The 26,540-nt window shown below is 33.9% G+C and overlaps 4 protein-coding genes across 4 annotated transcripts in view; 2 read left to right on the top strand and 2 right to left on the bottom strand.

The window, feature by feature from the left end:
• Positions 1 to 26,540, top strand: part of LOC133181863 (programmed cell death protein 7-like) — a 292,001-nt gene that overhangs the window by 60,082 nt on the left and 205,379 nt on the right. The gene's annotated exons all lie outside the window — the stretch shown is intronic.
• The window catches only part of LOC133183369 (rho-related GTP-binding protein RhoJ-like), an 88,715-nt gene that overhangs the window by 15,323 nt on the left and 46,852 nt on the right, over positions 1 to 26,540 (bottom strand). The gene's annotated exons all lie outside the window — the stretch shown is intronic.
• LOC133181854 (histone H4 transcription factor-like) lies at positions 3,726 to 7,034 on the bottom strand. The gene has a single exon (XM_061316490.1). The coding sequence runs from the start codon at positions 6,893 to 6,895 to the stop codon at positions 5,045 to 5,047; it is 1,851 nt and encodes a 616-aa protein (XP_061172474.1). The 5' UTR covers positions 6,896 to 7,034; the 3' UTR covers positions 3,726 to 5,044.
• Positions 7,249 to 25,286, top strand: LOC133181855 (mediator of RNA polymerase II transcription subunit 6-like). Its single transcript, XM_061316491.1, has 8 exons — positions 7,249 to 7,292; positions 14,853 to 15,015; positions 15,957 to 16,048; positions 16,234 to 16,316; positions 17,621 to 17,660; positions 18,142 to 18,210; positions 18,900 to 19,040; positions 24,913 to 25,286. Exons 1-8 carry the CDS (start codon positions 7,283 to 7,285, stop codon positions 25,026 to 25,028), a joined length of 714 nt encoding a protein of 237 aa, XP_061172475.1. The 5' UTR covers positions 7,249 to 7,282; the 3' UTR covers positions 25,029 to 25,286.

The following is a 26,540-nucleotide window of genomic DNA, read 5'->3' as shown; positions in this document are numbered from 1 at the left end:
AGACAAATTTTCATCCTACTCAATCAAATTATACATGTATGTCGGCACTTAAAAATGATGAACATGGATAAAATAGTCTTTATATATATATATATATATATATATATATATATATATATATATATATATATATATATATATATATATGTTTAATCATATAATGTAAAATACTGTATATGTACCTTGTAATCATGGCAAACTTTTATTTCAACACTAGGAAAAAAAAAAATCATGTGTCAATAAAATATTGAAAATGGAATGTACAGTGTTGTTTATGTATACTTAATGTTAATTGCTTATTGATCAGTTTCAGATTAAATATTTAAAAATGTATTACTAAGTTTATCAAAACACATTTTATAAATGCATGGAAATTTTTAGCTCACCTGAGCTGTAAACGAGTTTTTCTGACCTTCTGTTGTTTTGTGTTTGTCTGCCTGTCTATCCCTCAGTAGAATTATGGGCCAATTTCAATTAACTTGGTATGCAGTATTATTGGGTGAAGGGGATTCAAGATTTTACATTAAATAAAGGGCCCCCTAACAAGGGGAGATAAAAATTGTTCACATCATGGCCCACTAGGGATAGCTGGGATGGGTTTATAATAGGGGATCAAAGTTAAACATGGAAATCACATATGTATGCATAGGAAAAATATTTTAAAGAGAAGCAGGACTGTAAGTAATTGGTCATTATATTAATATATAGTATGATGTAACTCATGTTATGTCAAAGTTTTACATAATATATAGGGGAAAAATCTCAAGAAAAGCATGGCCAAGATCAGGCATGGATCTAGGATTTGGCACTATAGGCGGTCATTTTTAGATTGCGAGGGGTCTGGGTACCTTTGAGGTCCCCAGCTAGTCTAGTACAGGGTCTGATAGGGGGGCCAAGGTTGAAGCCACTGATAACTCAAAAGAGAATCAGCAAATCAGAAAACTTTATTACCACATACTAGTAAGTGACTGTAATTTTACCTTTTATTAATAGGTCAGCATGGCAAAAATTGACAAAGTTTGATAATTCCAAGCCAATTAATATCTGAAATATTTGAATTTAGCCATGAAGTTGCAAAAATAGGTCACAGTGACCTACTTTTTGGTTGATACACTCCGAGGATTCAAGATGCATCAACTGACAAAGTTTGATGATTCTAAGCCAATAAGTATCTGAATAGCCATCAAATTCCTAAAATAGGTCAGGGTTACCTATTTTTTGGTTGACACACTCCGGGTACCCAAGATGCATCAACTGACAAAGTTTAATAATTCCAAGCCAATAAGTACCTGAAATATTTAAATTAAGTCATTAAATTGCAAAGTAGGTAACAGTGACCTACTTTTTGGTTGATACACTCCAAAGACTCAAGATGCATCAACTGACAAAGTTAGATGATTCTAAGCCAATTATTAACCCAAAAAGCCATTAAATTCCAAAAGTAGATCATGGTGATGTACTTTTTGGTTGACACACTTTGAAAAACCAAAAATGCATTGACTGACAAAGTTTGATGATTCTAAGCCAATTAGTAACTGAAAAAGCCATCAAATTCCAAAAGTAGGTAACGGTGACCTACTTTTTGGTTGATACACTTTGTGGACTCAAGATGCATCAACTGACATAGTTTGATGATTCTAAGCCAATTACTATCTGAAATAGCCATCAAATTCCTAAAGTAGGTCAGGGTGACCTACTTGTTGGTTGACACACTCCGAGGATTCAAGATGCATCAACTGACAAAGTTTGATGATTCTAAGCCAATTAGTAACTGAAAAAAGCCATCAAATTCCAAAAGTAGGTCATGATGACCTACTTTTTGGTTGACACACTTTAAGGACCCAAGATGCATCAACTGACAAAGTTTGATGATTCAAAACCAATTAGTAACTGAAATAGCCATCCAATTCCAAAAGTAGGTCACAGTGACCTACTTTTTGGTTGATACACTCTGTGTACCCAAGATGCATCAATTGACAAAGTTTGATAATTCCTAACCAATTAGTATCTGAAAATATTTAAATTAAGCCATGAAATTGCAAAAAGAGGTCACAGTGAGTCAGTGACCTACTTTTTGGTCAATACACTCCGAGGACTCAAAATGCATCAACTGATAAAGTTTGATGATCCTATGCTTTAAAGTGTCCAAAATATACCCCTAAAACAATTTAAAAATGAATACTTGTAAAATTCCAAAAGTAGGTCACTGTGACCTACTTTTTGATAAATCTGTTTTAAGGCCCTAGGTGTTACAAGGTTTGATGATTCTAAACCTCTTAGTATCTGAAATAATGACCTTTAATGTTTAGAAAATGATAAGCCATAAAATTCAGAAAGTAGGTCATGGTGACCTACTTTTTGGTTGACACACTTCAAAGTCCCATGATGCATAAACTGACAAGTTTTGATGATCATAGGCTTCAAGGTATCCAAGTTATACATCAAAATTAAAATGAAAATGAATACCTGCAAAATTCAAATGTAGGTCACCATGACCTACTTTTAAGTCAACATGATATGAGGTCCGAAGATGCATCAACTGTCAAGATGCCTTATAGTGGTCAAAATATAAAAGATTAAACAAAACATAAATTTTGGTAAACTTTGAAGTGACCTTGAGACCACGCCCTTTGCTCCAGGGCGATTCCCTGTGCAAATTTTAATCTACAACATATCCTCATCCTTGTATATAAGATTGGTGATAACCTGCCCAGTGGTTAATTCTTGAGAAGATTTTTTAGCAACCACTACTTTTGTTTTTATTTCCCTAATTATCTCCCCTTGTTTAAGGAATACATCTCCAGTTTTTGTACAAATGAAAGCCCTTGGGCCAAGGATACTCTGTGACAAATTTGAAAAAAAATTGACTAGCCCATTTTCCAAAAAGTTTACGCACACCGCTCAAATGGCCATAGCATAAGCTCTTTGAGCCTTTGGCTCAGAAGAGCTAAAATGAACAAAGAATGTAAAGGGAATTTAGTAAAGCACCCATACAGTTACATGTAGCAGGAGGTCTCAGGTTTGAATCCCAGCCTGACCAACACTTTCCGATGCTTGCTGTATGCATTTATTCTCCTTGCCTAAGGCTTTGGGATAGAAAACACAACTTGTATAGATATAATTAGCTCACCTGAGCTGAAAGCTCAAGTGAACTTTCCTGATCACCTGTCATCTGTCAGTCTGTAAACTTTTCACATTTTCTACTTCTTCTCAAGAACCACTGGGCCAATTTTGACCGAAGTTGGTAAAAAGCATCTTTGTGTAAAGGCAAGTCTAAATAATTGTCATATTGTAGGGCCAAGCCCCATATCAAGTGGTGATATCTAAGAAGACAAAAATAAAAATAGGGTGGGGTCACTAAAAAATCTTCTCAAGAACCACTGGGCCAGAAAACTGAATGTTATGTGGAAGCTTCCTGAGATAGGGTAGATTCTAAATTGTTCAAATCATTGCCCCTTGGGGTAGGGTGGGCCCACTATAAGGAATCAAAGTCTTACATTGAAATATATAGGAAAAATCTTCTCAAGAACCACTGGGCCAGAGAAGCCAACTTATAGGGAAGCTTCCCTGTTCATCCTTCAAGATCATTAAATACTGAATATCAGATCAAACTTGGTAATCCTTCCTGGACTTTGTAGGTGATGTTCATAAATTATACAACCCAAAAATATGTACTGTACAGTGTACATCAATGCATATTCTTCATTCAAGCAAAAATACAAAAATAAGATGTCACATTTATTGAATGTAGGTCAACACACCATATCACCATGTGAAATATAATGAGAAGTAAACATGGTCTTTAAAGCATCAATGTAAAACAGCATGTCATATTCTATTATTTATATAAACAAGTGCATCAGAGGTGAAAACTGCGTTAACAAGAAGTCTGTGAGCTAATGCTCACTAGTAATACCCCCGCTCTGATGTGAATATACGGTTACCCTCTCATGTTGACATCAAATTCATACAAAAATGAATCCCACCATCTGGCATGCCTTAACAAAGATTGTGCTAAAATTTCAAGCATCTTGCTCAGTAGTTGCTGAGAAAACTGCGACAGAAATTTGGTACAGACAGATGCACGGATAAACAGGAAGTTGACGTCAGATTTAAACAAAAATGAATCCCACCATATGGCATGCCTAAACAAAGAATGTGCTAAAACTTCAAGCATCTGTGATCAGTAGTTGCTGACAGAACTGCGACCAAAATTTGTTACGGACAGACACACGGACACACAGACAGACAGACACACAAGGGTAAAACAGTATACCCCCCTCTCCTTCGGAGCGGGGGTATAATAAGATTTCAATAAAATTCTTTTCAAATTAGACTTTAGAAATTTGTTTTGAAACACATTTGCTGTGTAATGACTCATCCTAAAGAACTGGGCCACAGTGCTCACTTGAAAATTCATTTGATTGGATTTATAAAAAAAATTGGAAGCCATTACATACCAATAAAGTAAATAAAAAAACATTTAGAACATTTTCAAACTAATTCTTTCTGCAATTTTTAAAACCAAAATACACACCCATACTACAAGAAACTCAACCCCATAGTTACATTGTATTTAACATTCATCAATAAGAAAATGAGTCCCTCTCCTGCAGAAATGTCAATTTTTGCTGGGAGGTGTATAAATGATTTGCTTTTGCCTTTTCTTAATTCAACTCATGTGCAAGATAAAGACCGTGACTGAAAATTTTCCCCAAGAACCGGCTACAGGCCACATTGAATGAAAAAATATTTGGGCCTGCACAAAAAATTAAGGTCGATTGGGAAATGGTAAATAACATTTTTTTTCCTTGGGCCAAGATTATTGCTTAAGCAAAGTTAACTGATATTAATTGTGAGAGTTCACGGTTTGTACATGTCAGTTTTTCCCCATTTCTAAGTTTTGAGGAAGATGTACACAACCAGTATATTTTAGATACTGTATTAAATTAAAATACACATTTTCATCTTTCATAGTTTGAATTGTTTTCAGATTGGAGATCATTGCTCTTTTTAAACTTTTGATGTTTGTTGGATCTTGTCATTAGGCATTCCTGCATTTATTTGTCAGGGTTTGTTTCCTTTTTCTTGTTTTTCCTGGACTTGATATTTCCTTCTCTGGGGGTGCTCTCAATGCAACATCTCCAAGCATTTCCAAATTGTAGTTTTCACCTCTATCCTCATCTGACACTGGTTGTTGTGATGCATGTTCCTGCTCTGATGCAGGCTCTCTCTCTGAAATCGGACAAACATTGTCACTGTACAGTTCTCTTGTTACATCCAAACTACTGCTTCCTACAGTAACAGGTTGTATTACTTCACTTTGGGGCACATGATGAGGGACTTCTTTCAAGTAAGGATTTAAATCTAAATAGTTTGGGGGAAGTTCTACAAATGAAACATACTGATATCTTGTTTCAACTTGAGCCACATGTGATGTAGTTTGCTCGTTGACTTCATCACTGTTGCAGCGGAGATTAGTAATTTGTGTTGAAACTGGAATTCCATCACTTTGGTCTGACCTGCAGACATTGTAATCTTGATGTAATACATCATGAGGTTTAGATGAAGAAGCAGTATTTTCTTTCTCCTTTTTTAAGGTTCTTCTTCTCTTCTTATTTCTGCTGTTGACTTCTTCAGTCTCTGTGGAAGAAAGCTGACCTTTATCAACTTCAGAAGTTGACTCTGATTCGCCATTCTCCATCTGCTCAGTCAGTTTAATGCTTTCATATCGCACAGTCTGTAACTGCAAATATCCATCTTCCTGCATTTTGTATCTGAAGCGTGAATGTCCAGACGGCCACCTGAACTTGTGCTTTTTCTTTAAATGGGAAGTAAGATTGGTTCCACGAGTAAAAAGAGTAGAGCAAACATGGCATTTGTATTTCTGGACATCAATATCTTGATGAAGACGTTTGAAATGATTTTCCAAGCTCTGGAATGTTCTTGAAGTGTATGAACAATCTGGAATATGGCAATGATATGGAACATCCACACTGTGACTTTCTAAATGCTTTTTCAAGTCAGCAAGTGACTTGGCTCCATGTCCACAGTGGTCACATTTGTATGGAGTCTGAGTAGTGTGTCTGTAGCGTAAATGTGTTTTCAAACTGGATGGTGTAGGACATGTCATGTCACAGCACGGACACTTGTATTGGTTCACATGATGGCGCACATGATCCCTTAAAAGTCTCTCAGTGGTGTAGCGTTTGTCACAGTGTGAACATTGGTAACACTGGTGGTCTGTTTCTTCTTGGCGTTTCAGGTGGTCTAGAAACTTTGTTCTGCTAGAAAAGAGACCTCCACAAATTGGACAGGCTACAATTTTCTCCTGTGTGTGACTCCTAAGATGCTCACGTAATTTATATTTACTTTTTGACACAGCATCACAGCCTTCCCATGAACACTTGCAGCCTCCAGGTACATTATTTCCCTCGGGAAAAGATAGAGCATGACTGTCCACATGTCGATAGAAGGCTTCTGGGATGTCCATGATTGTCTCGCACTCCTTCCAACCACACTGCAATCTTTCTGGTAATTCTGGAATTAAATTGCGACTTTGTTCATCCAGCTGACATCCCTGTAGCTTTAAGCTCCGTACCATCTGAGATCCTAGACATTTAATTTTGACATGGAAGGAATGGAAATACACATGTCTAACAAAATCTGTCACATGGCCAGTAATCGTCATTTCACAGTCCCTCCACAGGCATCTGTATTCAGTAGCTTCTTCCATGATACCATTGCTTGTTACACCTGTGAGGTGAGCCTTCAGGTGGTTGGTAAATTGTTCCATATCTAGAAATGTTTCTTTACATGATGCCCATTCACACATCAAGGACAATGGCAGTTTTCTCAATCCTGCTCGTGATGCTCTTCGTTTCTTTGATGCCATCTCTAATCAAACTCACACAAGTTATTTAAATCATTTATCAATGAATAGATGAAGGGTTGCGTCTTTTCTCAATCTCACTCAGCCTTTCGTTAATTTGTTAGTCATAACATATTAGGGTCTATGAATACCAGTCCGACAGTTAGCGAGCTGGCGCGCCCGCGCGTCAGTACAACATTGAGCCCGATCGTAAAGCAACAAGTTATTTCTGAGCAAGACCTCCAAACACTGTTTCGATCAGACATTATTTTCCAACAGAATCATTTCTCAAATTCAATGAATTTCAGAAAAACATATTTTTTCCACAATCTTTTTTTTAAAATATTTGTGTCACGTGATTTCAAAATGGCGGACGTAAACTCCAAACTGTGAGCGTGAAAAGTTTTCAAGATGAGTCTAGGTAAACTGTGTCTTTTATACAGAATGTATTCAGCAATATGTGTTCTGTCAATTGAGCAAAAATATGATAGTTAGATTGCTGAAGCATAAATTATTCCCCGAGGACTGTCTCACAACTTAGGGTTTAAAATAGTTTTGTCAATCAACTAATCCGATATTCCTCTGACTCTAACCCCTGCATTTCTGTTTTGACATGTGCGGGGGATAGCACTTCACATCACACACCCCGCACATATCATAACGTAAAAGCGGGGATTAGAGTCAGAGGAATCTAGGATTATCAATCAGCATGATCAGTTACAGTAGATTATGATAAAATTTTGTTTGAAAAAATATTTTCTCTTTGACGGTAGTATGCCCTTAGGATATTTAGAAAAACCTAATTATTATTATTAGTAATAGATGAACTCTTCCTAATCCGAGATTCCGCTGACTCAAAACCTTTAAGCATGTAGGGGAGAGTTATTCTCTATTGAGAAGTTGATGGCTCGATCGTTTTAATACTCCCCCTCAACTTGAGGAGGGAGTAATAAAACGAGCTATCAACTTCTCAATAGAGAATAGGGGAGAGTCAGAATGGATGCCATACTGAAAAGATACAAGCTGGTATTGCAACTTTCCCGACCTATGACAACTTCCTTTTGTACTTCAGAGATGTGAGAATGGATCAGCAATCAATAAACAGGTCGAGAAAACTATTTTCTGTAATGTCAGAATAAATTTACATGCTAAATGAGGCACCAACGTGACTGACAAACCGACCAATCGGCTAAATGAGTTGCATTATAGGTTACTACCAAAATACTACATGTACGTTTCGAAAAGGCCAGTTTTTCAAATCGCTCTCAGAAAGACATGTTGCATTTATATAAACATTTTACACACTTAATACAATATGTACATCATTATCTACGAATTCCATGCTCACATTTACATACAAATGTTTTACAACTGTAAAATTTGGGTTTTCTACACTCCATTGTATCCGTTTGTTGACAATTGCCTGGCAGCTTTTCCTGTGCTGTACTATCAGTGAATATGAATTTCACGTGACTATTCCCTGGTCCAAAACAGTCGACTCTGAGGTACTCACATAGTGTCATTGTTTACTACGATATATATGCTATTAATACACGTTCAATGATCAATGTTATTGTACATGAGAATCAGTGTGTAATGTATGAGAATTACTGTGTAAAATAAATGCCGTGCAGCAATAAACTTACGGTTTTTTATAAATGTATTAACTTTTAATTTCTAGTAAATAAATAATAAAGTAACAACGAATAACACCAGTAGCATGGCAAATTTACGAATATCAAGTTATAAAAACTGGATTCTTATTTACTTGTGAAGACTTTGTGAGCAGTATTTCAACGTACTATTTAACACGGAAAATTGGCTTTGTTTGTTAATGTGAGCATGGGAAATCTTAACTAGTACATATTCTTCGTATTTTTCACAAAAATATAAAAAATAATTATTAGTTGACTTTCCCGCAGTCATTTGAAATCGCGTCCGAAAATTTGCCTGACCCAAGTGTTTGTAGTAAAATAGAAACATGTAGTAGACCATCATGCTTTTCAGTTCATTCATTGGATTGGACAATTGTTTGCTGTAAGAGCCGCTGAATGACAACAATATCCATATAAGGTATATTCCTCGACCTGATAAATGTAATATGAAACAGCCCTATATCAATGATAAATGAAGCACATTATTGAATTATGTCCACTCTTTACCATTCCATTTCTTGGCTATAATGTTAGCACATAAATACACAAAATTTTAAGTGGGGTCAAACTTTAACTGCAAATTTGCATGGGAAAAAGTGTAATTGTACTCAATCTCAAAGATTACATGTAGGCGCTTGAAATTATAATGCAATAAGTAAGGAAAATCGTAACTCAAGCTGGTGTCGCTGAATTTTCACTTTTCAGCATATGGTATCCTCTGTGACTCTATGACTTCTCTAAACATATCAAAACATAGTCAAAGGAATCTAGGATTACTCATATACATGTGTAGTTCATTATAACTGTTTCATTTAATAGTTTTAACATTGTTTAAGGAAAGTACTTGAAAACTCGAGAAGTTTTTCTCAAGGTCTGTAGGGTCCAAAATAAGACTCCATTCCCCATGCTGAAAAGCAAGTATTTTCCCCAATTTTTGATTTAAATTCCTAAACAATGAAAAAATCAAAAAATGGTAGCTTTACTGGCCATAGATTGTTCCACAGATTCCAGTTTTTACCCAAAAATTGGTAAATAAACTTTTTTTTTGGTCTCTGCTTATTTAATTGCAGTATTAACCGGTAAGCCTTGACCAAATTGAAAGTAGAAGGAGTTCAATTATACTGGTACCTCACTGCACTGGTTTTTATGCCCCCGTATCGAAGATTCGGGGGTATATAGGTTTTGCCCTGTCTGTCCGTCTGTCTGTTTGTCCGCAAAAGGGTGAATTAAAAAAAAATGACCAAACATATATTTATCAACCTACACTAAAAATACAGGCAATGAAAATAGATTTCTGTGTCTCAGCATATGTCTTTAGATAGTGTCTAAATACCTGCCAAATATCACGTTGATATCTCAATTAACAAAAAAGTTCTGCCCAAAAATGATGCTAAAATTGTCAGGAGTGCAACACCTTTTTGTGACATTTTGAAATTTCAATATTTTTTGGAGATCTGTGAAATAAAAAATAATGCTTCATGTTGAAAATAAAGACTTTCCTGGTAATATTCAAAGTATTGAGCTTTAAATGTGGACTGTTGAAACTTTTGCTTAATCAAGTTGTGGTCATGGCTGATGTTTAAAAAAATGTTATACCATGTCAGGAGTGCAACAGAAAAAATGTAGTGTTGCCAAAAAAACATTAATTGTAAAATTCTGATAGAAAATCAAGACAAAAAAGAATTTTGGAAGTGTAAAATAATAACTGATATACATTTTAAAACTTAAAAATGTTATATAAATCACAAGCAGCATTAATGAGAGTCAAGTATATGTGCATACCCAAAAATGTCAGGAGTGCAACATTTGATGTTTTGCCCCCAAGCATGAAAAAACTATCATCATTATATGATTTTCTGATTTTTATTTTGGAAAATAAAGACACAAAGAACATTTTTACCAAACAGATTTATCAATTACAGGATCTGTCTGTGCTTCGGATCCATATTTCTATGGTCAGGAGTGCAACACATTTTTTTAAAGATTCAAGTTGTGTGACGAAAAGACTTCTATTCATGCTTAGAATATTCATTAATTAATAATGATCTTTTTGTATAATTTAATGCTAAATTATTGACAGTTTTATTATTAAAATCCTTCCTTTTTCAATTTTATCAATTCAGATGTGTTTTTATCTTTTTTGTGATTTTTTTAATGAACGTTAAAAATAAACACACTAAAACATTGTCATAAAATTCAAGTAATTCCTCCTCAACTTCACTGAAACAACAGAACAAGTTCTTATGTAATTTTCACTTCACAACTCTACTTTAAAGGCCCCAATGCTTTTGGTCAGGAGTGCAACAAATATGTTAGAATTATAAATCATCCAATAACAAGAATAGATATGGATTACCCCATATCCAAGATATTCGACTTTTAATTTATTCGAATTTTCATTGTGTTCAGATGATTTCTAATAAAAAAACAAGTATTTACTGACAAAACGTCAGAGATACTCAAGCTGTAGAAAGTCAACTATAAAAGTGCCATATACATAAATATCCTAAAATGACATAATATTTAGGCTACTGAGTTTCAACATCTTTTGTTGAATAAAATATGCATATAGTAGGAAACAAACTGCATGTACATATATAACGTTACATGCATGTAGTGACTTTATCACAAAGTTGCACATGCATAAAAATAGTTTTAATTTCACATTGAACATAAACTAAATATAATTAATCGTATAATTTTAAAAATGTATTTAACGCCTCACTCATTTTCAGGAATATTTAATCCAAATAGCATGTTACAGGCCTATAGCAACGTTTTCAAAGTGAAAGGGGGGGGGGGACTCCCAAAAAATCCCGCGTACTATGGGCCTGTGCTACATGTGTACCATCTAACTTTCCAATGATAGAATCTTCTGTAAAAAAAATTCAAAACAAGTCCAAGCCGTTAGGGATTATCAAAGATAGCCCATTTTCACAAATAGCAAAACTTTAGATCTATCAAGGATAGATTTTAATTTATTTTTTAATTTTGTGCTATTATTAAAAAGTACTATCACTCAAAGTATAGGCAGATGTTAAAGATGGTCCAACCTGTCACCTTTTAGAGTAATCAATGAACTCGTCCAGTGATGCATTGACGGCCGTTGTTAAACGCAAAGGAAAGCGCGAGATCGGTTGCGGCTATGGAGCATCACTGAATATTCCTCCACCATATACTGATTTTGATTATACAGACGTTTTGAAGATAAACTTCATTTTTGTTTCTAGAAATGTTTTTTATTTACAAAAATAGTACATTTTCGTGTTAGATCGATGACCGTAACTCAGCCCCTCTTGCCCAGTCTAGGGCTTCACCTTGACTTGAGTAAAAAACCTGCACTTGTTATGAAACTGGTGTATTAAGTTCTAAACTTCTTTATGTCCGTAGCAAGTACTGATACCCAGTCTACTGATCTAAGCGTCACTAGGGAACGGTGCGCACACCTGTTCTTGCAAGACCAAATAGCCTAGGTCTACACACGTGCGAAGATCTTTCCGAGCTCGGAAAATCACGTTGTGTTTAGCCATAATAACCATTCCGTTATTTAAAAAAAGAGAGAAAAAACACACACACAGTTAATGATTAACATTCTAACTCAAAAGAAAATATACGGCAATTAACGAACAATAATCATGACAGTAATATAACTGGTGAAAAGATTTATCATTATCAATCGAAGTGTGACCTATATATTTTCGTGAAAAAGACTGAGGAGGCAGCGAGCGTAGGAATATGAAAACTTTTTATTTGCTTTTCTGGGGAAAAAGTGATTTTCTTAAAATCTTTTAACGATAATTTTGTTTTCTTTAACGTATTAAATATACATGATTATTCTTAATATTTGTTGTAATGTTTTATCTACTGATCATGAATGGAACTATTTTCTTCGGAGCAATTGTGTGAAGAGTACCTGACTTTAGTAATATATCTTGAATAGATAATATGCACTGATCGAATATATTAAAAATAAAAATAAAGAAAAAATGAAGAGTAGAATTTTTCTGGTGGGTTACTGTGTTTGTCTTCTAAAGGAAAATATGCTTTAAAATACATTTAAGCTAGTTTTTTGGCATAAAATAGGGTATAATTCCAGATAAAATGCGAATTTTAAATACTTTCATCTGTTTTAATTATGATGTCTTGGACTATAAGTATTGCATAATTTCATTACCACTTGATGTTGCCAACACTTTATGAATTTTTGTGTTCTATGGTTTTAATTTTAAACTTTACTGCAGTCAGGAGTGCAACAAAACTGCTTCATAATTACTGATGCTTTTTAACTATCTTTACTAAAAAATAAGTTGAAAAAAATGCTTGATACTATTTGATGTTCAAAACACTATGTCCATCAACAAATTACAGAAATTTTACAGTCAATTCAGGGAATAGTTTTCATCATTTCACATATATTTTAAATACAATTTATATATATTACACTTTGCAAATAACCATGTTTTAAGGTCTTCAAAATATGATAAACCTGCTGTAAACGATGAAAAATATCAACACAACAAATTGATTTACAAAGTAAGAATGGGTTATTGTGTGTCATAATTTTTAAAACAATGTAAATAAAATACATATCAGATGTCAGGAGTGCAACACAATAATGTAACATAGGGTCACTTCAAAATCTAGTATTTTTTGTAGAGAACTCATATATAACAATTCTTTTTTTGCTTAGATTTAAAGAATTGACTTGAACAGACAAAAAAGTGAATTTGGGGGAATTTTATTGCTTCATATTTTTTTCATATTAAAACTTTTCAAAGCAGAATTGAAAAATGTAAAATAACAATCAAAAAGCCAATTTTTTGTCACGTGCACAAGAGAAGATACTCATTCAAGGTCTAGATTTAATCATTTATACCCCATTTACCATTTTGAAGCATAAAAAAGATACTCATTCAAGGTCTAGATTTAATCATTTATACCCCATTTACCATTTTGAAGCATAAAAAACTATAATTTCTTGTGATTATGTATTTTAGAAAGTCTTTTAAGGTGTAATGATATTTTCTTTTTTCAAAAGAAATTTTACTAATAAAAATTCTGAAACTTTTTAATCCAATTGTCTATTCTATTGCCACTTCAGGATTTTAAACTAGAATGCATATGCAATATGATGATATAAGTGAAAAATATGTTATAAGTAGTTGAATTTTGCCAAAAAAATTCAGTTTGGTGGTCATTTTTTTTTTTAATTCACCCAAAAGCTTTAACATTGCCCATAAATTTTGATTGGTTTGAGCTATGGCTTTCATATTTCACTTGTGTATTCCTTGTGAAATACCTTTCTTTGGGTACCACCATATTTGACCTTGACCTTGGAGTTTGACCAAGTTTTGCAAAAGATTACCATACTTTAGCATTGGCCTTAACTTTTGAACAGTTGGTGCTAGAGCTTTCATACTTCACATATGTAATCCTTGTGACAAGACCTTCCTTTGAATACAAACAACTTTGACCCTTTGACCTTAACCTTGGAGGTTGACCCAGTTTTGCAAAAACTTTAACATTGGCCATAACTTTTGAACGATTGGTGCTAGGGCTTTCATACTTCACTAATATATGTAATCTTTGTGACAAGACCTTCCTTTTGATACCAATTACTTTGACCCTTTGACCTTGACCTTGAAGTTTGACCTACTTTTGGAAAATGTTAACCTTGGCCATAACTTTTGAATGATTCATGCAAGGGCTTTAATACTTCATATATGTAATCCATGTGACAAGACATTCCTTTTGGTACCAATAACTTTGACCCTATGACCTTGACCTTGGAGTTTGACCTTGAGAAAGTTTAACCTTTGCTATAAGTTGCCATATGGGGGTATCAGTGTTTCACAAACACATCTTGTTTTTTTTTGTACTTTTTCTTGTATGAAATGTTTTCCCAATTTCAAGCAAATGTAGCTATTTTTTCCCAGTTGAAAAGGCATCAAGATCAAATAAATAAAACAATTGATAAATACAAAATTTTTTAAAACCCTGTTTTCACCAATGACAGATTTCATTCAACAATGTGCTAATTTTTTTTGAAAAAAAAACCCACTAAGATTTGTATTGTGTGAACAATTTGATATAAAAATGCTGCGTGTGATAATTTATGGTGATCGAAAATAAACATACTAAATTTATACTTATAATTTACATTGTTTGCCATTATGATACTTTAAAGGTTAGGCTAATTTAATACTTGAATATGTTGAATGCTGATTAATTTAACAATTATATTGGCTGAGTGCTGATCAACCTTGTAATGAAATTGATCGAGATCTAAACAATATTAATTTATGTTGTTAATACTTTTATTCCAGAAAACCCCCTTTTGGGGATGACCTGGTATGACAGTGCCTGGGTCCCCCTTCTGAACCCTTCCAATGTGCTAGACTATTTCTGTGAACGGACCAACCCTTTCTACGACCATACATGTAATAATCAGATCATAAAGAGTCAACGCCTCAGTCAGGACCAACTCAAGTATTCATACAACCCAATAAATCATTCTGTTTCCATGTTTTTTTAGCTTAACTGAGCCAAAGGCTTAGGTGAGATTTTCTGATAAAAAATTGTCTTTTGTCATTGGTGTCATCATAAACTTTTCAAATTTTCAACTTCTTCACTGGGTCAATTTTTACAAACTTGCCACAAAGCATCTTAGTGTGAAGGGTATTCAAGGTTTAATTGAAGAGCCAAGGGGAGATAATTAAGAATTAGGGAAAAATTAATGGCATCTTTTAAAAATTTTCTATAGAACCATTAGGCAAGAAAAGATGTAGCTTATATGAAAGCTGCATTACAAAGTGAAGATTCATATTTGTTCAAATCTAGACCCATGGGGGAAGGATGGGGCAACATTAGGCTATCAAAGTTTTACCTAGGAATATATAGGAATTAATTTTTAGAAACTTTCTTGAAAGAAAAGTAAACCCCTGATTATTCATAGAAATATGGAAGCATTTTCAGGTAGTGTAGATTCAAGTTTGTTCAAGTCATGATCCCCGTGGGTAGGGTGGGGCCACAGTAGGCAGTCTAGGGCTGTCATGGTTACCCAAAATAACCGAAAACTGCGGTCCAAGTTGTTTGGTTCAGTTTGGGTTCCATTTTTCCAGATTTCAGTTCAGGCCCGGGCCTGGTTTATATATTAGAATTTGTTAAATACAAAAAATGGTGTCGAAGTCAAAAGAATGACGGTAACAGTGAACTGTGATAAAAAAAAAAACATCGCAACTGAAATCTACTTCATTCCATGACAATCACTTGTCACGAAAGGATTAGATTAAGAAAAAAAATCTGCTGATGAGGAACAGCAGGGCCGCAGTGACTCTGGTGATCATTGTGGCACATGGGCCTATTGTTTAATTCAGAATAATTAGAAATATCTTGTAGGTTAATAATCACTTTGATGTTTTATTTTACAGTAACATGGTAGGGATTGAGTTCATTTTACTGCATGTACAGGAACCAATCCTTTATGTGATACGAAAACAACACAGATTTTCTCCTACCCAAGGTACATGTAATTTTATTTCCAAAAAAGACCAAGCTCCAACAAAAAAAGAGACCTGAATTATAGAATTTTTTATTCGTTAATTGTTTGAATTGTGTTCAGAACAATAGCTACCAATTAATTCGTATCGGTAATATAAGCCAATGTATATGAAAATTTAAACTAAGATTTCAAAATTTTGCTTACAGTAACTCCATTAGCTGATTATTACATTGTAAATGGAGTGGTCCATTTAGCTCCAGATCTGTACTCTGTCATCAATTCCAGACTGGTAAGTATTGTAAATCTGATTGTGCTCAAGGTTTATGTGCTTACATCAACTTCAAAATGACCAGAATAATTATGTAATATTAAGTAGGGCTGTATATTGCTATCAATATATTGAAAATACCAATACAATGGCAGTTTCAGTATGTATCAATACATGTACATCAGATCTATGTATTGATATTTAAACTTGTCTTTACCATAAGTTTTTTTGATGTTTTTCAAAATTGTTGTTCTCCTGAATAAATGTATACCTTTAAACTCTAAATGCAGTTTAACTTCGGTATCTCAAACACTAATATCTTATACTAATGATATCTCGAACTGATTTTCAAGTTTCAACCACTTTCTTTTAGTATTTTACCCCCAATACATGTATCTGGAATCCTCGGATATCTCAAAGTTTTTCCCATCAAGTTCAAGATAACAAGGTTTAGATGTATATGCAAAGTTCTTCAAACCAAAATTAAAAAAGTTTCTTAAATTGTAAGGAGAGGTCTAGTCATTTCTCTTTGTTTATTTAATAATTAATATCTAAATATGTATTTGAAGTTGCATCAAAAAATATAACTGTTAAAGCCATCTTTAAAAAAAATTTTTGCTAGCCAATTTCCAGACTCATGATAAAAAAAAATTAGGAAGGTAGGTAGGGGGAATTTTTTTTTTTTATTCAAAAACACTTGCTAATATGAAGTTAAAATATTCATAATGGGATGAAGAAGTTCATAATGACTAAAATTAATAATTATATCCTGGAGGTTTATATAAAAAAGTTTTGAATTAGGCAAACAGACATTTTTTTTAAAGATGGCCAAATACTTTCTTGGTTAATTTGGTACTTTATTTTGATAAAAAAGTGAACAAAATATATTGTATTGAAATACTGAGAACTGATGCAAATCAAATTGAATCGGAATTTTCTTTTCAAGAAAAATTAAGGAAAAGTACATAAGAAAATGTATTAATACAGTAATAATAAAAGTAATTAAAATAAAAAGGAAATATAATATGTGAACACTGCACTGCGAAACTTTTATATTCAGTGACATTTGAATTTTTTTTCCTTGCTGTCTTAACTTAAGTAACATATAAAGTTCATCCACCAGTTTTTGAAGTGGTCTCCTAATTAAGATTCAGTCAAACCTTGTTATCTCAAACTCAATGGGACCCGAGGATTTGAGATATCCAGGGTAAAATACTTAAAGGCTAAGGGGTGGGATTTCCCAATCACTTCAACATATCCATGGTATTCAAGATATCAGTGTTGGAGATACCAAAGTTCAACTGTAATTCTTTTGTTACATATAGTTAAACACTGTGTCAAGTTTACAGTCGGCTTTTGATGAAGGTGAGTATTCTTATTTACGGAATCCTGACTTAATATAGTTTTTAAAACACTAAATAAGAACAGCATATTAAGTGTACTTTAAGAAAAGTTTGATTTTCTAAAGTCTGAGCTGTCAAAAAGGGAGGACAAGAAACTTAATTTTTATTTATATAAAGCTCACACTAAAACTGATGAATAACATGATGGCATTTTAAAAAAATTTTATGGCAAAGACACAGACTTTTATTTTAAAATTAAGTTAAAAAAATCAAATTACGATGAAGTTCTGCAAAAAAAGTTTTTTCTTACAGTCTTCAATTTGCTTTCAAAAGTGTAAAATTAAATACCAAATTGAAATGAATGTTCAGTGTAGAATGGAATTACATGTAGGTTTATATATTTGAATTTTGAAATTATATGAGGCTTGATTAGATCTATATGTATTAGTTTACAATTTTCAGTGTAATAGATGTACATGTATTTCACATTTTTGTTTCATTAGCGATGTCCTATTCCCGTTATCATCCATCAAAAGGCTATTCCTGGGAGTTTTCAGACAAAGATGAAACTGGTATGTGTTAAAGTTATATTTGAGTACGCTTCTTCAGGGGGCCATTAAGAATGATGTTACAATCACTTTTTGCTGAAAGGTGGTCAATAGAGTTTTCTCCATCTGTCTGTCTGTCATTCTATTTGTTAGGATCACTCCTTCGACGTAGTCAATTAAATTTGGTTAAAAAATATACCATCATGGATAGATATGCTTTATCACTTTAATATTTTGACTATGATTTTGAGCTATAAAGAATAATTAACTCTAAAAAAATTATCAGGGTTGTAGGGCTTTGCAAGAATCCAGAGTTGCTGCATGTTGGTAGATATGTCAAAAATTTTTGCCAGAAAATAACACCAAGCTGGGGGAATTTTTAAAAAATTTATTTTTAAAGCAAAATTTAGAAGTAGAGGATGTATAACTCAATTAATCCCATTTATCCCCAACTCCTTCCTTGTGTATCCATATATAAAGATGAAGAAGAGGTACTTGTGTCTAACATAGACATATGTTTCTAAGGGGAACAACATGCCCTTTTACATTGTGATACCACAATGGGCACACTGACATTAACAGTTAATGGCAGAACTCCTTTTCTAAAGTCTTTAACATTCCAGTTGCAGTTTATGAAGATGGTGTTCCTTGAGGTTCATAGTGTTGAATGCCAGAATTGAGTATTGTATAACAGATTTTTTTCCTTGTAACAGAGAAGAAGGAATCGGCTGACAAAAAAAAGAAGGAAGAGCCGAGTTCTCTGTTTCAGCGACATCGAGTGGATAACCTCCTGGGAGAATTAGCCAAGAAATTTCCTCCGAAAATCATCCAACCGGCTCAGCCAGACACTAAAGGTAGAGAGTAATAAAGTTATTCTATTTGTGGCTAGATAATGAATTTTCAGTATGATGCTTAAACAAGTCAGACTGCATGGAAGTTTCAAGAGATCTGTGGACACCATTGGATGAGAACAATTTAATATTTTTCCCACATAGATAATATTTTACTTTAAACTGTACTGAAATAATGCTTAGGAGAATCATTGATTAGAGAACAAGGTTAACTTGGGCCTTTTTTGGCCCTGTGAATTTCTGAAAAATTAGAACTGCTCAGTTTTAGTTAAAAATCCATTAAATTTCACTTGGACCCTTTGTGACTGCATATCCATTATGATATCTATTAAAGATGATGTAATTTTCTGGCTAATCATTGTATTATGAAGTCTTTAATTGCATCATTATCCACAAATCCTGAAAACTTCTTCAAAAATGGCCCCAACCTCAACCTCAACCTCTGATCCAAAATGTTCAGTTATGTAATGAAAAAACTCTTTCAGAAGATTATAATCCATGTTTAGGTCACCTGAGTCACTCAGGTGACCTATTGCTATCTGTTTTTGTCCGTCGTCGTCCGTCGTGCGTTAACTTTTGAACATTTTTAACTTCTTCTCTAGAACTGCTCAACCAATTTCAACCAAATTTGGTATATAGCATCTATAGGTGAAGGGGAACAAAAATTGTGAATTTCATGGTCCCTGCCCCCCTGGGGCCTGAGGGGTGGGGCTAAAACCACCAAAAATAATGCAATCTTTAAAAATCTTCTTCTTTACTCCTGGACATCAAGCAGTCAAACTGTTGGCATCATTGTAATAAGCATTGAGCCCTCTACCAAAATTGTGAAATTCATGGCCCCAGGGTCAGGGGTTCTGGCCCCAGGGTGGGGCTATATAGATCATATAGTGAAAGTGCATTATTTCTTTGAAAATCTTCTTCTCTGCTCCTGGGTATTAAATAAAGTTACTAAGTACATAGTTATGATGAGCAAGAGTGCCTCTTCCAAAATTGTGAAATTCATGGCCCCAGGGTCAGGGGTTCTGGTGTTAGGGCGGGGCTCTATAGATTATATAGTGAAAATGCATTAATTCTTTGAAAATCTTCTTCTCTGCTCCTGGGTATTAAATAAAGTTACTAAGTACATAGTTATAATGAGCAAGAGTACCTTTTCCAAAATTGTGAAATTCATGGCCCCAGGGTCAGGGGTTCTGGTGTTAGGGCGGGGCTCTATCAACTATATAGTGAAAATGCATTATTTCTTTGAAAATCTTCTCCTCTGCTCCTGTGCATTAAGGTGATAAACTAAGTACATAGTTATGATGAGGAGGTGGGCCTCTTTCAGAATTGTGAAACCCATGGCCCCTGGGTCAGGGGTTCTGGTGTTAGGGTGGGGCTCTATTGATTATATAGTGAAAATGCTTTAATTCTTTGAAAATCTTCTTCTCTGCTCCTGAGTATTAAATAAAGTTACTAAGTACATAGTTATGATGAGCAAGAGTGCCTCTTCCAAAATTGTGAAATTCATGGCCCCAGGGTCGGGTTTCTGGTGTTAGGGCGGGGCTCTATTGATTATATAGTGAAAATGCATTGATTCTTTGAAAATCTTCTTCTCTGCTACTGGAGACTATTTAAACAAACTACGTGCATGGTTATGATGCATAAGGATGCCTTTTTAAAATTGTGAATTTCATGGCCCCAGGGTCAGGGGTTCTGGTGTTAGGGTGGGGCTCTATTGATTATATAGTGAAAATGCATTGATTCTTTGAAAATCTTCTTCTCTGCTACTGGAGATTATTTAAACAAACTAAGTGCATGATTATGATAGACAAGGATGCCTCTTCCAAAATTTTTAAATATATGGCCTCAGTTTTTGGGGTTCTTGAGGAGGAGGGGGGAGGGGGGGGGCTCTATTGATTATATAGTGAAAAAGCATTAATTCTGTTAATTAATCCTGTCTGCTCCTTAGTGTTGAGCTGATAAATAAATTGCTTAGCTATGATGAAAATGGGAGCTTTGAACAGAATTTTTAAATCTTGTGGTCCTAGGGTCAGGGGTTCTGGCATAACGAAGGGGGGGGGGGGGGCTTTTGATAATATAGTGGAAAAGTGTTAATTCTTTGAAGTCCATAGTTATGATGATGAGGGTAACTCTTCCAAATTTGTAAATTTCTTGACCCTTGGTCTTGGGTTCTGGTGTTAGGGTGAGGCTTTGTTGAATCTGTAGTGAAAATGCTTTGTACCTGTGAAATTCTTCTCTGCTTCTGGGCATATTGGAAGCAAACTGAGTAAAAGTTTAAATGATATGAGTAAGTGTATGTCTACCAGATTTTTAAACATCTGGACCATTCGTCTAAGCATTCTGGTCCTGGGCAGGGCTCTATTAATTTGTATTCTACTGAGAGAAGTTACTCCCCTTTTCCATTCACCTTTGATAATTAATCACTGTAAATAATGTATTTGAAAGGTTAATAGAATAAGATAATTATGGAAGAATGTTTATCGTATAATTGAAAAAGTACTGTCTTAGTTTTAATAATCAGGTAGACCTGTAAGTAATAGATAAATAAAAATGAGACAAAAATAACTTATCTTATTAAAAGTTCTTCAAAGACCATAAGAGAGGTCAATGCTAGAGGTCTTAATATGGGTTTAAAAATAGTACAGAAGAACTAATAGTTTGTCAATAGTCTGCATGGTGATAGTGTTAAGTGGGGGACAGATTAGAACTTAATTTATGAGCTGATACTGAATATTAGACTAATTATTTTGTTGATCCTGATCTTCCTACTTCTCTTGCTTTAGGGCACATTGCTTCATCTATCAGTGTATTTAAGGACATACGTAACGTAGTTTGAACTTTATTGTCTTTTTCCCTGGAGTTGAAGAGTTCCAATACCTAAAGGAACTGTGTGCTACATTTTAATGTCTATTTATGCTTGTGTACACTTCTTCTAAAACAAGTTTGGATAAATTAAACATCTAGAATATGTATTTAGTATTTTTGTATTTTTTTTTTAAATTATACATGAATTTTCATCAATTGATATCTTTTCAAAACCCCTGGTAATGCATGCTGAAATTTTGTCTACGAACATCTAATGGCATTATAATCTTAAATTAAGAATATCTTGAAAAATTATCAGTAGGTAAGGTACGTTGCGTATGTCCTTAACTTCGAAATTGTTGTACATGTATTATACTCAGGTGACCGTTAAGGCCCTTGGGCCTCTTGTTTATTTATATTATTATTATTATTTTTTTTTTTTGGATCGAGGAGTTGGCTCATATTTTAATTCTTTGTAGAAGGTAATCAAATACACTTTTTTTTTTTTTTCAAAATTCAGGAATATTGCCATTTCACAAAGCCTGTTTTTCAATACATGGACTCTCAGAGAAAACTTTTTAATAGGAAATGAAAGCACTTAGTCTCTACTTTTAATTGATGTTTGAAATGGGACATTAGGACTTGGTCATTTAATTGGTATATGGGCAGGGCCATTTTATGGATAAAGTGAAACTAGCTTTTTAGGTCACCTGAGTCACTCAGGTGACCTATTGCTATCCGTCGTCGTCCGTCTTGCGTCATGTGTTAACATTTGAACATTTTCAGCTTCTTCTCTGAAACCACTGAATCAATTTCAGCCAATTTTTGCATATGGGATATATGTGTGAAGGGGAACAAAATTTGTGAATTGCATGGTCCCTGCCCCCCTGGGGCCTGAGGGGTGGCGCTAAAACCATCAAAATTAATGCAATCTTTAAAAATCTTCTTCTTTACTCCTGGACATCAAGCAGTCAAACTGTTGATATGATTGTAATAAGCATTGAGCCCTCTACCAAAATTGTGAAATTCATGGCCCCAGGGTCAGGGGTTCTGGTGCTAGGGCGGGGCTATATAGATCATATAGTGAAAGTGCATTATTTCTTTAAAAATCTTCTTCTCTACTCCTGGGTATTATTGAAACAAATTAAATACATAGTTATGATAAGCAAGAGTGACTCTACCAAAATTGTGAAATTTATAGCCCCAGGGTAAGGGGTTCTGGTGCTGGGGGGGGGGGGGGGGCTATATAGATCATATAGTGAAAGTGCATTATTTCTTTGAAAATCTTCTTCTCTACTCCTGGGTATTATTTGAATGATTTAAATACATAGTTATGATGAGCATGAGAGACTCTACCAAAATTTTGAAATTCATAGCTCCAGGATTAGGGGTTCTGGTGCTAGGAAGGGGCTATATTTATTATACAGTGAAAGTGCATTATTTCTTTGAAAATCTTCTTCTCTACTCCTGGGTATTATTTAAACAAATTAAATACATAGTTATGATAAGCAAGAGTGACTCTACCAAAATTGTGAATTTCATGGCCCCTGGGTCAGGGGTTCTGATGTTAGGGCGGGGCTCTATTTATTATATAGTGAAAATGCATTAATGCTTTAAAAATCTTCTTCTCTGCTTCTGGGTATTATTTAAACAAACTAAGTACATTGTTATGATAAGCAAGGGCACCTCTTCCAAAATTGTGAAATTCATGGCCCCAGGGACAGGGGTTCTGGTGCTAGGGTGGGGCTATATACATGTAGCTCCTACAGTGAAGGTGAATTATTTCTTTGAAAATCTTCTTCTCTGCCCCTGGGTACTATTTAAACAAACTAAGTACATTGTTATGATACGCAAGGATGCCTCTTCTAAAATTGTGAATTTCTTGGCCCCAGGGTCAAGGGTTCTGGTCAAAAGGGGGGGGGGGGGGCTCTATTGATTATATAGTGAAAAATCAAAATTTCTTTGAAAATATTCTTTTCTGCTTCTGGTTAAAAAGCAAAGAAGCTAAGTATATAGTTATGATGAGCAAGAGTGCTTCTTCCAGAGTAGTGAATTGCATGACCCCTGGGTCAGATGTGCTGGTATAAGGGTGGGGCTGTTGATAATTTAGTGAAAATGCATTAATTCTATTAAATAATCCTGTCTACTCCTTAATGTTAAGCAGTTAAACAAAGTGATTACTTATGATGAGCAAACTTGAAACTTCTGGTCCCAGGATGAGAGGCTCTGGTGTTTCTCGGTGGTGAAGGGGGGGGGGGGGGCTCTATTGATAATACAGTGAATCTGTAGTGAAAATGCATTATTTATTTAAAAATCTTCTCTGCACTTGGGCATATCAGAGGCAAAAAGTGTAAAAGTTGTAATAAGGAAGGGTATTTTTACCAGATTTTTGAACATCTGGACCATTTGGTCAAGTATTCTGGTCCTAGCCAGGGCTCAATTAATTTGCATTCTACTGAGAGGAGTTATTCCCCTTTGCCGTTTACTTTTGATAATTAATCACTGTAAATAATGTACTTGAAAAATTAATAGAATAAGAGAATTATGCAAGAATTTTTATTGTATAATACAAAAAGTATTTTCATAGTTTTAATGATCATGTGGACTTGTAAGTAATAGATAAATAAAAATGAGACAAAAATAACTTGTCTTATTAAATGTTCATCAAAGACCAATAGAGGCCAATGTAAGAGATTATAACAAGGAATTAAAATAGTACAAAAGCACTGATGATTTGTTAATATACTGTATGGTGATAGTGATAAACGGGGAACAGATTAGAACCTAATTTATGAACTGTTAATGAATAGTAGACTAATTATTTTATTGATCCTGATCACCCTATTTTTCTTGCTCTTGGGCAACAAAGCTTCACCTTTCATTTCATTTTAATACTCTATGGATCCTCTAAATTGTTGTATTGTACTCAGGTGACCGTTAAGGCCCTTGGGCCTCTTGTTGTTGCTTTAAAAGCAACACCTTAGAGAAATTTTGTATTAGCATATAATCTTCAACAGATAGATCAGTAGATTTGTGATACATAGCTACTGAGGATTTTCACCGTTTTCAGAGGAGCCTGTTAAACAAGAAACTGTTGTGAAACAGGAGATAAAGCAGGAGAAAGCAGATGATAAAACAAACAGCATCAAACCTCCTCCTGAAAAACGTGCAAAGCTGGCAAGATGACATCTGGTCATTAGTGAATGTCTGCTGAGACAGGATCTGCATTGTTAACGACAGTTAATCAGTGACTATTAAGTGAAGCTGATGCTCTTATGAGGTCTTTGAATAATCTGTTCAGAACATTCAGGACCGTTTCAGACTTGTAGATAGAGTTATCTCACTTTTTATGCAGTTTTCTGAAAACTGGGAAAAAAGAAAATCTGCAGGAATAATCTCTGTTGTAATTTTAAGCATTTAAGAATAAAAAGTGAGGAATGCAAAGTTGTTCATTTATTTTAATCAATCAGTATACTGTAATACGTAGAGGATACTGTACGTGTACATAAATTGACGTACATGTATTCAAAATTTAGCGCAATCACTAGGTATGGAGTTGTTGGCGAAATCATGAATTAGCGCTATACATGTCCTTGCCATACAATGTATTTATGAATGATTTCTTAGTGGTATTCATGAATTAGGGCATCGTTGTCTGCGCCAAACCCGCTAAAATATGGAGACCGCTTTTTGAAGTACACATATAGTATTCAATGTTTTGTATTTAAATATATATTTATATTTCACTCTTGGAAAAGATTTCTTTTGGGATATTTTCAGTGTAAATAAATGTGTGAAAATATGAAAAACTCTTAACAGGAATATTGGTTTTCCTTTCCCTAGTATTAGCTCTTTCTTTGTTGAAATTCAAAGCAATATTGAATAATGAATATAGGTCCATAAGAATCCAAAAAGTTAAGAATTAAACTGTTGATTTAACTTAATTAATGGTAATTTGAATGTTAAATTATGAAGGAGTCTATTTGACAATCATGTTTGTGCTTAGATGATAAATTAAAAAATATATATAAACAGTTTAAGTCATGTGAGACTGTGCATTTGACATACATGGGTAGTTCGGGGAATAAACCGTCATTTTCACAATGAGAAAATAACACCTGGAACGGTTTATTATTATAAATATCTTATAAAACATGTCAAGAAAAGTCAGATAATCTTTTTAAACAATAACCGATTTATTTACTGACTCCGCATTTAAATATCAGACACAGTTTTAAAGTCAATTCAATTTAATTATGGAAATGTGAGGTTATTCAAGTTCAAATCGGTGAAAATTTTTGATTTGAACGTAAATAACAAATATCATGTTCATCTACACTCAATCTCGTATTTTTATTTTTTAGCTCAGATACGCCATATATAGCCTTAATTTGTTGAATATGTAATGAATATCATCATGCTAGATTTGAATAAAGGGAAGATGATTAGGAAAATCAAAGTACTCAGGAGTACAGAGAGCCGGGCTTATTTACAAAGCTGATATTTTTTTTTTTAAACATGAGCCATACCTATACATTGTATTAACAGCTAAATAATGAGCTCTGCAGACATTGGAAGAATATGTACAAACAATTATAAAAATAATAATAATAATAAAAATAAGGGTTCAATGACATCTTATTTGAAAATAATTGTTAAAAATCTTATGAAAAATTTATTTTAAAATATCAAAATAAA

Source organism: Saccostrea echinata, unplaced genomic scaffold (genome assembly GCF_033153115.1).
Source record: "Saccostrea echinata isolate AGI-Se365-2 ecotype Australia unplaced genomic scaffold, CSIRO_AGI_Sech_v1 ptg000009l, whole genome shotgun sequence".
NCBI classification, from domain to species: Eukaryota; Metazoa; Mollusca; class Bivalvia; order Ostreida; family Ostreidae; genus Saccostrea; species Saccostrea echinata.
The sequence above is the reverse complement of the archived record's forward strand: the minus strand, read 5'-3'. Positions and strand labels throughout refer to the sequence as shown.